We start from the raw sequence: 15,524 nt of genomic DNA on the forward strand, positions 1-15,524 counted from the left end.
CTCTCCCTCTGCTCCACATACTTATCTTTCTTCCATCGCTCCTTTTAACTCTATTTCTCCTTTGAAATCATTGATTTTTCAGAGCTTCTATAAAATATTTACAATGTGTGGTCAGACTTCCATCTGTGGGAATTTAGAGGAGGGGGTGGGTGGGGGTGATCATTGTGAGGGCGTGTGGTGAAATGAATAAGAGTGGGAGAGGAGGGAAAGCTAAGGGAGTGTGAGAGGAGAGACAGAGTCAGATAAGAGCGATGGAAGTCCAGTCCAGTCGTGGCATGAATATCAATGCTTCCTTTGAAACAACTCCACATCATAAATAAATAAACCGAGCTTCAGATAAAGATCGTTATTCAAGGCTTTTGTAAAACCGCCTTTCCCCTAAACACTCACAACATATCGATTGTCAGATGATTCTGATGATTCCAACACCTTCTCATCCCACCTATCCTCTCTGTTTCCTCTCTGTCTGATGAAGAATTGTTACACTTTTCTTCTTCCAGCGCAGATTGCTGCCTAATTAAATAAAGCCCCAAGGACTGTTCCTGTAGGAGTTCTGTGATTACACGAGCTTTAGCAAAAACTCAAATTCTGAATCTGTCAAAACTGTGAGACAGTATGAAGGTAGATATGGTGCAAAATGCGAGAGCGTGTAAAACCTGATGTGAGCACTTGCAGAAAAAAGAATCTGAGCTTGTGTGCATACATTTACACTTGTATAAAATATCCACGTAACTGTGATCCAAATGTACACTTGTATAAAATATCCACGTAACTGTGAACCAAATGTACACTTGTATAAAATATCTACGTAACTGTGAACCAAATTTGAAGTCACAGAAGAAAAGATCAAATGTTTTGTAGCTTGTAGAAAAAAAATGAACTTAGTGATGAAATATTCACTAGCAGAAAAATACATATTTTTTAAATATATTTTCCATTACAACTGCAACTTGGTTATTACAACCTCTCAAATCAGTCATTACAACTCGACAAATCTGCTCTGTGGCAGTATAAATCGACGAATCTGCGCTCTTGACTTTTGCTACACTTCTTGCGATAAATGTGTCGCAAAAGTAATTTTCACCTGTAGATCAGCTGTAGATGTGGGGGGAGGGAGGGGGGTTGGAGCGAAGGGGCGGAGCTATCAGAACGACGAGGCTTGACCGCGGGGCTAACGGTTGTGTCGCTACCAGTCCGCTGACATGGCGCGTCAATCAACGGTAAGTTTTGCCCATTACTTGCCCAGTATTACTTTGAATATTATTATTGTGATTGAGGATTCAATCCGCTTTGAAGACCACCGTTTTATATTGTGCAGTTTAGCGGCAAAATAACGTCAGTTAGCCAGCTAACGCTAGCTTTGTTGAGTTTATGCTAGCTAAACAAGTAGTGGTTGTAGTCGACAGCAGTAATTAATATATTGTAGCCTACTGCTTTGGCACTAACGGTTGATAACCGTTTATGAAAATAAAACCAATTGAACTGTACTGAAATAATGACACGTTTTATAATTTTCTTGGGCTCCTGCTGTGTTTTTAAAGCCTTTGTAAATTATCCATGCTATTTTCTATTTAGAACGAAGACTTCAGAATCTTAAAATCCCTTGACGTTTGTATGCAATTGTGCTAAATTCAACTCAGGAATCAAGCAAATATGAATATGTTTGCATGACATTAGTTATTTATATTTTTGCCATCACTTAATTATACGTTTAATACATTTAAGTCAAGCTAAGGTACATGTGATGGTAGCTAGTTAGTACTCTTACCTGTGAGGCCTCCTCCAAACAGCATAATAACCAGACTGTATCATTAAAACTAAGTACCAGTTCTAGATCCTTGACTTTAGACGAACAATTCAAGAGACAACATGTATTTAAAGACCAATCTTTATTTGAAGGTGCCTCTTAACCTGATATATTAGTTATACATTAATAGTATTGACAATCTAAAAAAACTGGGCAACTCAACTGTCAACTTTATATTTCTTATTGTCTAAAGCATTTATTATTTGCTTATTATTTTTTCCCCTCATATTTAGTGTGGACGGATTGAGACAGCGTGGTATCCATAGAGCTGCAGAGACTTCAGGGAGAAACCTCTGTGTGATGGACGTCCTGTCTGTTGGTTTGGAGAGGACTGAGGGTCTTTCATCAGCGAGGAGGTCCAGGCCTGATGGAGGAGCCCATGCTGGGCAAAGCTGATACCAACTGCACAGGCCTAGTCTGTCACGTTATTTGACTAAATGTGTTTACTTATACATTTAATAGGCTTAACACCTTCTGTCCATATGTGCTTTTTATTTAAAACATTTTTGATTAACTTTTGGTTCACATTTCAATATATTGTATTTGTATTTGCACTCCTGTCGTCCATTATTCTTACTGAAAATAGATTACACATTCACATCTGACTGAAGATTGGCCCCATTTATTTGTGACGTTGTAAACTCTGCGGTACAAGGCACAAGTGTTGTGAAGCTCATAAAGTGAGGCAAATAGAAATAATCAGCTGATGGAGTGTAGATGTGGAAATAGATGCATCCCATCAGCTGCAGTGCTTGAATTGGAATAAAAAAGGTGCCAGTACTCTAAATCAGCAACAAGTATTTGGCACAAAGTCATAGTATATCCTATAATGCTGGTGGGTTTGTCTCTTTACTGTATATTTTAGAAAGGCTCACTGTACTTAAACAAAATGACTCAGGGTGCATCTGAGATTAGAGGGGGTGCAGTGGTAAAGTGCTATTTTTATAAGTGGGGAGTGGACCTGACACCCTCTAGTCTAGGGGGGGGAACATTTTTTTTTAAATATTGAAGTTAGATGCATCAATCTGGTGCACTTTGAGAGCAAAATGAAGAGATATATGGATACCTCTCAACATCCATAATGAAACAACTGTAAACAGATTTACTTTTTCTTTATGGATATAAAAGAAAGTAAAGCTTGACTCCTACTGGCTGGTTAAATGACTCCTCGTCCCTGAGGCCACTACCTGTGCCATTTTGCTGGATTTATTTGTCAATAGCGTTGCTGCACAAAGTGATAGCCCTCTAGTTTAAATCTACTACCCAAAAAGAAACATATGGAGATGGATTACTATTTAAAAAAAATTGCAAATCTATTTGGGAACAGTGGGGCCGGGCCTCAAATCCTATAGGGGGGTCCGGGGGCATGCTCCCCCGGTAAGATTTTTTTTTAAATGTTGGACTTAAATGCATCAATCTGGTGCATTTTGCGGGGGAAATAAAGAGACTACACCCATATGAAACAAAAATGTATAGGCCTACATTTAAATAATCATAAAATCATAAGTACATGGCCATAACCAATAACATACAATATCCAATATGAAAAAACATTGAAACTTGTTTATTTATTTGTTTTTGGTTCATTTATAGTTGTGAGTGTGTCTGGGCTCCTGAATCGGCCTCTCCTGTCTCCCTCCTCTCCCCCCTGCTCCTCTTTGAGGCAACAGCAAAGACTAGTTTTAGCTCTCAACAAGTTTATCTTACCTTTTTTCACCTAGATAACATTTTGTTTGTATTATTCATGCATATTTTACTCATCACTACCCCCTCAAATGGAAATATGTGTTTACATAGATGGTGACCGAACCGTTTGAGACCCACTGAGATAACTTAAACTAAGTTAACTATCTAAAGACTCAAGAGAGTAATTTACCTCACCAGAGCTGTAGTTATCAGCCTCTCAGTCTGACAGCAAAGGACTCTCCCTCCACCTTGTTGTTGAAAAAGCTCCTTATATCCGTTAGCGCAGCTAGCTAGCACCAGATGCTAACAACAATACACGTAACCGGTACGCGCGCTTTCTCGCTCGCTCGCGCCACACATACACCAACACACACCCTCCCGAGCTTGAATGACACACAGAGACCAATCGAGGGCATTAGTATGATCTGTATGAAAGTGGCAATGTCGGCAGGCCACGTCATGTAGACAGCCAGTCACCCTCTGTGAGGCAGAGTCAGACCCACATTTGCGCTGCGTTGCGTTTACAATATATACGTATATTGCCGGCGGCTGAGTACCGGCATTTTACTGAGTACCGGCACCTTGCCGGTACTCAGTAAGAAGTGCCGGTACCACATGGGTAAAAATCAGAAGTGCCGGTACTGCGTACCGGTGAGTACCGGCCCAATTCAAGCACTGATCAGCTGACTATGTTTTTCGCCACACTGTATAAGCCTGACTACAACCACCCCTTCCCTGAGGTGCAGGCAGCGTCCCAAACAAATGATGGTCCTGATAGACTACAAAAATATTCGGTCTGCAGGTCTTTGTTTTCACAATAAAAGTAGTTTCTTAGTGAATGTCCTGTACTGGTCTTAAAATCTCATAAAATCAGCTTTTAATTTTCCTCTAGGATGTTTTTCTTGACCCTCAGAGAAGGAGAACATGTTGAGTCGTGTCTTTCAGGCATGTCCTTTCCTCACAAAAATGACAGGAAACATAAAACATATTATTGCAGAACAAGTGTGTTATTTATGAAAGCGGTGTGTTTGTGTGTTTAGGGGCTGTAGATATAATTATTTTGTAATTGTGATCAGATTATGAATGAACAGTATGAAATTCATCAACATTGAAATATATTTTATTATCAAAATAATATTTAACTGTTACAAAACGTAGTGCAACTGTAGAAGCTTGCTTTGTTGTCTCACTGAAAGAATAACTTTTACCACGTTTTTTACAGACAATATTGAGAGATAAATAGTAGCAGTTCTCACTATGTGTTAAATATCTTTGCCTTCAATACATTAAATTAGAAAGCTGACAAAATCATATTGCTTGTTAACATCTAAATGTAACTTTTGCATGGAAAAAACCCTCAACTTCACTGATGTGTAGGTGATTTAGTATTGTTTAATGGAATGTATATCAGTGTATTAAAGTCAATACTTCATTTATGTAAACCAATATCTTTCTTGATTCTTTGTACAGTATGACATTTTTTTATTTGTACCTGTGCTGAAGTTCACTGCTGTGAGGAGTCCAGTTCTGTCTCTCACTCTCTGGTCCAGCCTGTCTGCATCACCTGGACACCTTAAACAAACAGCTATATATATGTAAAATACCATGTGTACAAATAATATAACTGATTCTCTTCTGTTGAACATGTTGGATTGTGTATTGTCCGAGTCAGGGTCCTTTTTATTTTACTGTATCTTTGGAAGTTGTGTTACCAATGCTTACTGTTTATTTGATACCCATTTGGTAATGCAATTAATAAAAACAACAAGGTTTGGGTTTGTTCTTCAGATATGACCAGTGTTGTGCTAGTTACTGAAAACCAGTAACTAGTTACCATTACTAGTTACTTCATTTCAAAAGTAACTCAGTTACTTTACTGATTACTTACACCCATAAGTAACGCATTAGTTACTTAAAAAAGAGCTCCCATTAATGCCCTTATAGCCTTCATTTCAGTACTGTTATTGCATTGGAGAATAATACAATCTGTTGATCAAGAAATAACAATAGAAAGAGTAGAAATATCCTGCATGTGTTCTACATCATACCGTGCAATGGCTTTATCAACTTTTCCCTGGCTAGCAGTCCCTCGGTTAAAATCCAGCCGCTGTTGCTTAGGTGGAGGTGGAGTGGCGTCGGATGAGTCTGGGTCTGTGGTCTTAGCTAGGCTACTAGTTTCGTCCCAGCATGTTGTTTCTGCAGATGTTTCAACATATTTGAATTGCTGTTTTGGGCAGTAGATAGGATCTTTGACCCGCCAAGACACAACTTACATTTAACTAAAACGTTCTTTTCTTTGTGCTCGACAAAAGTGAAATAGTGAGAATATCTCCAGGCGGAGAAACTCGACTTGAGCTCCGCAGCCGCCATGATAGTCTTGTTAGTAAACACACACACGCCCACAGCGCGTCTCCGCATGTGACACAGGAAGTATCTAAGTACATTTAATCAAGTACTGTACTTAAGTACAGTTCTCATCTCTGTTCGCCTCGCTGTTGGCGCCGCTCACCAACGTCTGGGAGCCGAGACTATATAAAAAAAATAACGGAGTAACGCACCATGTAGTAACGGTAACTGAGTTACTGAATTAAAAAAATAACGCGTTAGAGTACTAGTTACTGCCAAAAATAACGGCGTTACAGTAACGCGTTACTTACCATATTGTAATATCTAATAACCATCTTGAAATATGACATTAATAATTGTAATATACACACATCTTATTGTGAGGTTGATTTCACATACACTACTTCGACGTTAGCTAAATAGAAAATAGCATGGATAATTTACAAAGGCTTTAAGAACACCACCGTTAGTGCCAAAGCAGTAGGCTATAATATATGAATTACTGCTGTAGACTACAACCACTACTTGTTTAGCTAGCATAAACTCAACAAAGCTAGCGTTAGCTGGCTAACTGGCGTTATTTTGCCGCTAAACTGCACAATATAAAACGGTGGTCTTCAAAGCGGATTGAATCCTCAATCACGATGATAATATTAAAAGTAATACTGGGCAAGTAATGGGCAAAACTTACCGTTGATTGACGCGCCATGTCAGCGGACTGGTAGCGACACAACCGCAGCCGCAGCCCCACAGTCAAGCCTCGTCGTTCTGATAGCTCCGCCCCTTCGCTCCAACCCCCCTCCCTCCCCCCACATCTACAGCTGATCTACAGGTGAAAATTACTTTTGCGACACATTTATCGCAAGAAGTGTAGCAAAAGTCAAGACCGCAGATTCGTCGATTTATACTGCCACAGAGCAGATTCGTGAAGTTGTAATGACTGATTTGAGAGGTTGTAATAACCAAGTTGCAGTTGTAATGGAAAATATATTTAAAAAATATGTATTTTTCTGCAAGTGAATATTTCATAACTAAGTTCATTTTTTTTCTACAAGCTACAAAACATTTTTTTTTCTTCTGTGACTTCAAATGTGGTTCACAGTTACGTGGATATTTTATACAAGTGTACATTTGGTTCACAGTTACGTGGATATTTTATACAAGTTTAAATGTATGCACACAAGCTCAGATTTTTTTTCTGCAAGTACTCACATCAGGTTTTACACGCTCTCGCATTTTGCACCATATCTACCTTCATAGACAGCAGCATCTCCTTATTATTTAAACCAACGCTCGTGTAGCTGAAGAGACTTCAGAAGACGGTCTCCTCACTTGGTTTTAAAGCTCTTACTACCACATGATTCACTGCTCCATCAACCTGAAAACTGATGACAGAGATACTCCAATAGCATTCATTAATATTGGTTCCGAAACGTTTTAAATCATAGTTGTTAAATATTTCACAAAATAGTAAACATCCTTTTATGTGGCAAACATTTGTGTGAGATCTTGTTTTTGACAAGAAATAAGCCTACAGTAAAAATGTCTGAGCAATTTGTTTGTGTTCCAACAAACCCGTTTACCAACAAATTATTAACAGGTAGAAAGTTTGGTTATTATTGTTTTTGTTTTTTGTTTTCAGTCTTTTTATTTCATTATAGTGTACACCAATCGATGCATTTCATTTACATTGTAATATCACAGTACACTCTCTAAACTCCCCACTCCCTCCCTCCACATGCCCACATGCCCACACAAGCAAAACCAAAAAATGCTTATCAAGATAACTTAAACAACAGAGCCATGAAAAGAAACATCAATCAATCAATCAATCAATGTTTATTTATATAGCCCAATATCACAAATGTTACATTTGTCTCAGTGGGCTTCACAGTTTGTACAGAATATCAGTATGACAATACGACACCCTCTGTCCTTTGACCCTCACATCAAGGAAAAACTTCCAGAGAAAACCCCACAGTTTAAAGGGAAACATGGGAGAAACCTCAGGGAGAGCAACAGAGGAGGGATCCCTCTCCCAGGACGGACAGACGTGCAATAGATGCCGTGTGTAAATCGAAGAGATAATACATTTACAGTATAGGTAGACCAAATGTTTGGAAATGCATGTGCACATGCATTATAGACATGTCTATAATAGGAAAACATAGAAAGGAAAAGAAAAACCCTGAACAATTATTATTATTGTTTTTTAAAATATCAAATCATTGCGACTTAGGCATGGTTTAAAATGTTATGGTGATTTTCAGGCTGCAGTTCTGTTCGTCCAGTATCAAAAAGCTGTGTTTGTTGTTTAGTTAGTGTGTCTCATAACTGTACTTGTTTGTCAGTATATTGGTTAGCTACGTTAGCTAGCTAACTTAGAGCAGATCTGCAATAATATCGGAAGGAGTCATGTGAGCACATTGTTAAAATAACCCAACAAAACATACATTTTAGGAACGTTTCCAACAACTTTGACAGTAGGCCAACCGCATTATCCCACTATGGTCCCCTCTGTGTGCGCGTCACTTTTTAGTGCCCCCTGTTCTCCCAGCTGTGTGCATCACTTTTTAGTGCCCCCTGGTCTCCCAGCTGTGTGCGTCACCTTTAGTGTCCCCTGGTCTCCCAGCTGTATGCGTCACCTTTTAGTGTCCCATAGCCTCCCAGCTGTGTGCGTCACTCTTTAGTGTCCCCTGGTCTCCCAGCTGTGTGCGTCACTCTTAAGTGTCCCCTGGTCTCCGTTGTGTTTTGAGCGTCTTGAAGCGTTTTGTATTTGCAGCGTTTGGTTTCTGCATGCTTTTATTAAACTCTGCGCATGTTTCCTCAGGTTGGTGAATGTTTTCCAAATGCTGCATGTGTTGTCAGGTTGTGGAGAAGTTTCTTCATTTTCATGTGTTTTTGCACATTTGAGTTTTTATATTTGCATCGTTTTTGTAACTGCAGGGCGTTTGTCCTAATGGGAATTTTTTTTGAACCGTTGTAGAGCGTTTGCACCTGCCGGCCCCAGTAGAGACGGACCTCATGCTTTATTGCATTGAAAGCTTTAAGTATACAAAAGGACGAGTTGATTAAGCTGGCAGGGCTTCATTTTATTATATTTTTCTTTACTTTTTTGTCATTAAGTATTGGTAACTATTATGCTGCATATGTTTATGCTTGTGGGAGAGTCCAACTTCAGACTCATCATTAACCTGGAGATGAAATCTGGAAGAAGGAATCAAAAGTCCATTCTGTTAAAAGCTGGAGAAAAAAACAGATGAATGAACAATATAAGGGATCCTATTTAAATGTAGCACACTCAACATATGCTAGAGCCTGACTTTAAAGAACACTGTGTTACAGACGGACCAGAGTCAGTTTGAAACAAAATGACTGACTCAACTCGGCCACTGTCACAGAGACTGTACAGTTAACCCTTAACTCTCTGTCTATCTGTTTGTCAGTAAAACATCATATGAGACCCGGTTGCAGTCTGTGTACTACTTGAGTTAAACAAACACAGTGAGTTAATGTACCTTCCTGTGAATGTGCTGCGTTTCCTGTCACATGGCCTCATGTTTGCTCTTTCATAAATATTTTTCTTGGACTGTAAGGTTTTATAAAGAAGTGTTTGTTCATAATGTGTTTCTCCTGATTCTGATTAAATATGTGTATATTCTCGTATGATCAATGTCTCTTCCTCTCTTCTTGTGCAGGTGGGAGGGACGATGTACAACACGGGCCGCCACGTCTCTCTGCGATTGGACAAGGAGCATCTGGTGAACATCTCCGGGGGCCCGATGACGTACAGCCATCGTCTGGAAGAGATCCGGCTACACTTTGGCAGCGAGGACGGCCAGGGTTCTGAACACCTGCTGAATGGACAGGGCTTCTCCGGAGAGGTGAGCCTCACACCTGCAGTAACACACAATGTGGTCAGACCTCATGCATCCTTTGATGGAACATTTCACTCCTTATGAACCACAATCTGCAGAGAACCATGTGACGCTCTGAATGAGTTTTCACAAGATCTGCATCAGCGCTTTCAGCAGGAACTAACTTGTCTTGGAGATGTCAGTTAAACATTCAACTCTCAAACACACACACACACACACACACACACACACACACACACACACACACACACACACACACACACACACACACACACACACACACACGATGGTAGCTGAACACACACTCTGCCATTTTAAATGTTGACGAGTAGAACAATTAGCTTCCCCGGCTTTGATTGTTCCAACAGAATCATGAGTCACTCTGCTGCATTACATGAATAACCAATTTGTGTGGCAACAAAGTAATTGCAGTCTTGACAGGCAAATGTATTATAATTAATGCTAATCATTTATCCTCCCTCAGTCTGAGAGCTGATATTCAAATCATAATGAAACAAATGTTTACTGTGTGCTTTGGGGTGGATAGAGCTGTAACACAAGCCTGAAAGACACACACACACACACACACACACACACACACACACACACACACACACACACACACACACACACACACACACACACACACACACACACACACACACACACACACACACACACACACACACACACACAACAGTGTGTTGAGGCTCCCTCCAGGGGTTTTATTTTGTATTCCTCCCTTGCCTTCACGGATTTGCTGTTTGCGGGTTAATACTATGTTGGAGCAGAGGAGCTCTGAAGATTAGCAGCTGAGATTGGAAATGTGATGTCACACTGTTGCTTCGTTGCACTCTGCATCCCTCAGGCAACAGGAGGGAAAGGTTGTGGAGTCATTTCTACATGTCTTTAACTGTAGACTGAAAACTTAAATCCAGTGGGGGAATATAATGAAGTACATTTACTCAATGGTTGTACTTAAGTGATACTTGAGGTATGGCTACTTGGCTCCTTTTGTTTTGCAGCTTCAGTTACTTTATAACTCTGTTATATTCCATGGAATGCTCTTAACATCCCGATAGCAATGAATATCTTAAGTGCTTTGACAAAAGATTCATTAAAAAATTTCATTTGTGGTAGCCGTAGTACTGTAAAAAGCACGACCAATCATCTGAGCCGGCCCGGCTAAAATAACTGGATGGCCTACCTGCCTGTCAGCCTTCCATCTGTGCACAAATTTATCTCGTGCCCTCATTGGTCATGTGCGCATTAATGTGTGTTGGAGGAGGGGCTCTGTAAGGAAGTGGCAGATTTTTTCCGGCTATGTATTTTCAAATTCTAGCGCACTCGAGCTGGTTTCTCCAAAATTACCTACCCCACCTTTAAGGGATTTTCTAATTTACTTTATATTATTTCGTTTTAGGGTGTATTTTTTATTTATTTAATATCCACCACTGAAATAATCCAAGACAAAAAACAGAAGACAGGACATCTTTATATAGGTACACAAATGTACTTTGCCCTGGGTTCTTCCTCTCAGGCTGTTACAGTCTGGCCGCAGCCTGACCGAAATCTCTTTGGTCAAAGTATTTAGGAAAAGTCCTTCAATAAATATGTCCATTTACAGGTAATTATTTGCCATATTGAAATTACCTAATGCCAATAAATGTTCTTAATTTCCATTTCTAATCAAATAAAAAAAACGTTGCAGTCTTTCTGTCTTTATAGTTTATTTTTTATATGTTTTAGTTTACAATTAAATATCTATAGATACACCAACATTCTCTATCAATTATTGGAGTATAATAATAATATGACAAAGACTGACACAATTTATTATGTTTGGATTCCGCACAATTATAAATTGATGGACTGACAGTATTTGCTTTCTTAGAGGAAACACTGTCTCCACAGACAGGTGAGTCTCTGAGCTGATGAGCCTCAGGTAAAGGCTGAAAGGTGGGACACGCTGTCTTTTTTTAACATCCAATTCCCTTCTGCCTGTTCCTCCTCACTGAAACCACTGTTTCTGAGTGAAACGGCAACGAGAAAACATCCCCCTCCTCCCCCGCCGACTCCCCCGATAGCCCTCCCCCACCTCTCTGAGGCTTCAAGGTCCAATAAGATGTTTCATAATCGAAAAGGCTGAATATCTCCCTCTTTCTCTGCTCACTCTGGCTTCCTCCGCCCCCGCCTGCCGATGAGCGGTGGCTCTGCCTGTCCTTGAAACGTGAACAAAGAGAAACATATTACAACTTTTGTAAGCAAAGTATCCTTATGAAACAGCAGCCTGTGGGTGGAGGAGGGGAGGGGGGGGAATTAGCTCTCCAACGCGTACATCTTCAATTCACCCTTTCATACATCTTGTGTCATGCTGTGGTGTGTGTGTGTGTGTGTGTGTGTGTGTGTGTGTGTGTTTGTGCGCACGCGCGTGCGTGTGTGCGTGTGCATGTGTGTGTGTGTGTGTGTGTGTGCATGTCACTCCCCTTTGCACACACATAGACATTACTGTACAAACACACACATGCACACATGCACACATGTCACATTAAGCGCACCTCAGGGGAAGAATAATAAGTCAACACGAAAGCAGACTTTGTTGGATGAAGCAGTGCATCGATGTTATTCCATGTCTTATCCAATACACACATCCATCGGTATTCATATGATTTATTATCCGTCCCTGACATAAAAGTAGAAGTGCTCACAAAATCACATCGTCATGGCAACATGAGATCTCTACACAGGCACATGGAACAGACGGATGTTCTTATCAGTTGAGCGTATGCAGTTGAAGGAAGTCTCTGATATATGTTTAACATTTAGAGGTATTAACTCATCCTCATGATCAGTGATCATCACAACTCTCCTCTCTCTCTCCCGCTGTGTGTCCAAGCTGACGCCTTTTTCTCTTCTCAGATCAGTTTGAAATGTGGCTATAATGATTGCTGATCGGAATCATGGCCAAACTAACGACCCAATTTGAATGAAACCTGAATAAGAATCACCCTTTAATATGTAAAGGAACACAGTATGGTCAAAGCAATGCTTTATAGTAATTCAAGGTAAGGTTGCCACAATTCATTCCACGACTTAGACAAAATATGGACATTTTCCCTCAAAGAATTTGTGAAACAAACCAAACAAAATGTGCAAAGGCTGCTACTTCACAGTCTAATCTGAAAATGAAACACCTTGGTCTTTTAATAAGTGCTAAAATATTCCAGATATCATTCCTTATCCCTTATTCACTTCTTCAGCGGGTTGTTTTTATACACTGATAAAACCACATCGAGTTATCCTCTGATTATACACTCTGATCCTCCGACCCCTATACAATCTGATAGACTTCTAACACCAACGTGTTTTATTTTAATTTTGGTTCATTAAAGGACATCACAGTAAGCTGACTTCAACACATAGATAATCAACACATTGTTCTCCCTGAGCCACTGCTACATTTAGAGCCCATTTGCAATGGCATGATGAAACAACATGATTATGGACAACAATACATGTAAATGATGCACTTAAAAACAATAATAATAATAATAATAACAATACAAATAAAATAATAATAATACAAATACAAATAAAATACAAATGATATAGTGTTAAAAGATTCACCATATTTCATATGTTAATGTTTAGAAAGACTGGCATTATACATTTCCACACATCTCAAATCCAACCAATCAGATGAATCCCTATTCAAACAGGGAAAATCACATGAAGCTAATATCACAGAATATTGGTCACAGAGCTTTAGATGTGTTTTGTTTCCCATAATTACCATTAATCTTTAATAAAGTCCATGTTATTTCAAAGCGATGTCGAGTGCTAATTGTGGCACGGTTAAAATCACATCAAAACATCTCTGTACGTCCTGGAGCGAACAAACATGCTGGAATAAACAAATGAAGAACTCGTGTTCTGATTATGATCATTTCAATTGTAACATGGCTGAGCATTAGCACAGATGAGCTCTGACCAGCAACACATGCACATAAGGAGCCAGGTGTCTTTATCACAGTGTGGTGTGGGGGGGGGGGCAGGCCTGGCCCGTTTGTTAGTTTATGGATCTACGCTCCAGTTCATCTGAAGGAGGGGGGGGGGGGGGGGGGTGGAGATGAAGAGCATCATTTCCAGCCCAGCGCGTTTAAAGCCCCTCTCCCCGTTAGCGCTGAACGCTATCGACTTGCTGTCTTCCTATTTCCCTGCCCACCCGGGCCAGGCCAGCCATCATGCCATAAAGAGGCTGTCATGACCCCCCCCCCCCCCCCTCCCACACATACACAGTCCAGAGTGAGAACAGTGACCCTTTCTTATCCCATGCAGTGTTGTCCTAAAGCCAGTGTGAGAAACTTGGTGCTGCCCAAAGATCAGCATCACAGTGAAGAGCCATTAGACTTAAATATAAATAAGTCTTAGTACAGGCCTTTATAAGTTACAAGAGCAATGTAACGTTAGAAAAGAAGAATCCAAGATATTTAGAATCAGAAGATATTGTATTGATAGGAAAAGCTACCTGACACTTAGTATATCCAGCAGCAGCCTATACACTAGGGGTTTTCAAAGTGTGGGAAGGTGAGCCTCCCCTCAGAGAACATAAGAACAGCCGTGCCCCCCCTCCCAATTATTATTGCTATTATTATCATTATTGTTGTTGTTGCTATAATGCAGGGGCATTCAATTGCATTTCAAAGAGGTCCATTAAGAGAAAATGTCATTAAATGCTCTGTTTTCGCTGTCTACCTTTCTCTCTTTGAGCACGCCATTTGAAATGACTGATGTTACACTGCAACCTGCCTGTGAGACAGAGTCCAACCAACGTCCAATGTGCAATACACATGCTACAGCTGCCCAGCTGCTCACTATTTGTAAAAGTAAATAAATAGTATTTTCATTTAAAAAATGTACTTTCTATACCCTGCTTCATAAATAATACTGACTTCCCTGTGCTCCTCCGAGTCTGTCTCACAGTCCGGGGAGGATAGCACGAGAATACAGACAGGGAGGCTGGTTTACTTCATAGAGGAAATGGCTGTCAATATTAACAACACAGGAGCTAAAACGCTTAATAACCTTCATTACGTGTTAAAGAAAGAACACAAGAAAGGTTGACAAAGATGATTAGCCCGTGCTAACATGACCCAAAGTACGATTGGTATGCAGCAAATCACAGATCATATTCATTCCAATAGCAAGTAGGAACAAATACATTTGGTAACATTAATAATCAAATGTATGGCTCTGCCTATCTCAGGGGTCTGCAACCTTTTTGATCAAAAGAGCCATTTTGCTCCTTTTTCCCAAACATTTTTTTGTCTGGAGCCGCAAAACGTATTTCATAGCTTGATAGCTAATAAAGTTGTATTTATTGCTATATCAGACAAAAACTACATTTTTTTTGCATTTATTAGGCTATTTATTACATTATATAAAACTATTAACCTCTAATAAGAAACAAAGAACTCCTATAAGGAGAATTACAAATAATACACAGGCCTACTTTAAAATAAATTAAACACAGCACTTGAGGAGTCCTCTGCACATTTGAAGGAAAAAAAATCTTATTAAAATGGGCCCACTTTGAAATAAATAAAACATATAGCTGCACCCTAAAAAGAGTTAAAGGTAGGGTAGGTAAGAATGGAGAAACCAGAATTTGAAAATACACAACCGGAAAAAATATGCCTCCTCCAACACACACGAACGCGCATCATCAATGAGGCCAGTCCACTAGATAAGTTTGTGCACAGATGGAAGGCTGACAGGCAGTTAGGCCATCCAGTTATTTTAGCCGG

At 39.9% G+C, this 15,524-nt stretch overlaps 1 protein-coding gene and 1 long non-coding RNA gene across 2 annotated transcripts in view; one reads left to right on the forward strand and one right to left on the reverse strand.

Moving 5' to 3' along the window:
* LOC307022715 (carbonic anhydrase-related protein 10) overlaps positions 1-15,524 on the forward strand; it is a 365,049-nt gene that overhangs the window by 324,360 nt on the left and 25,165 nt on the right. The window contains exon 4 of the mRNA XM_079655602.1: positions 9,538-9,723. Coding sequence (XP_079511728.1) covers positions 9,538-9,723 — 186 coding nt within the window. The remainder of the gene's footprint in view (positions 1-9,537; positions 9,724-15,524) is intronic.
* LOC307022720 lies at positions 3,146-6,570 on the reverse strand. The gene is made up of 3 exons (XR_013803485.1): positions 6,531-6,570; positions 4,986-5,065; positions 3,146-4,450 (listed from the first exon to the last, which is right to left on the reverse strand). It is a non-coding gene; the product is annotated as an uncharacterized lncRNA (long non-coding RNA).

This window comes from Notothenia rossii (genome assembly GCF_949606895.1).
Source record: "Notothenia rossii genome assembly, chromosome: 10".
Classification (NCBI taxonomy): domain Eukaryota; kingdom Metazoa; phylum Chordata; class Actinopteri; order Perciformes; family Nototheniidae; genus Notothenia; species Notothenia rossii.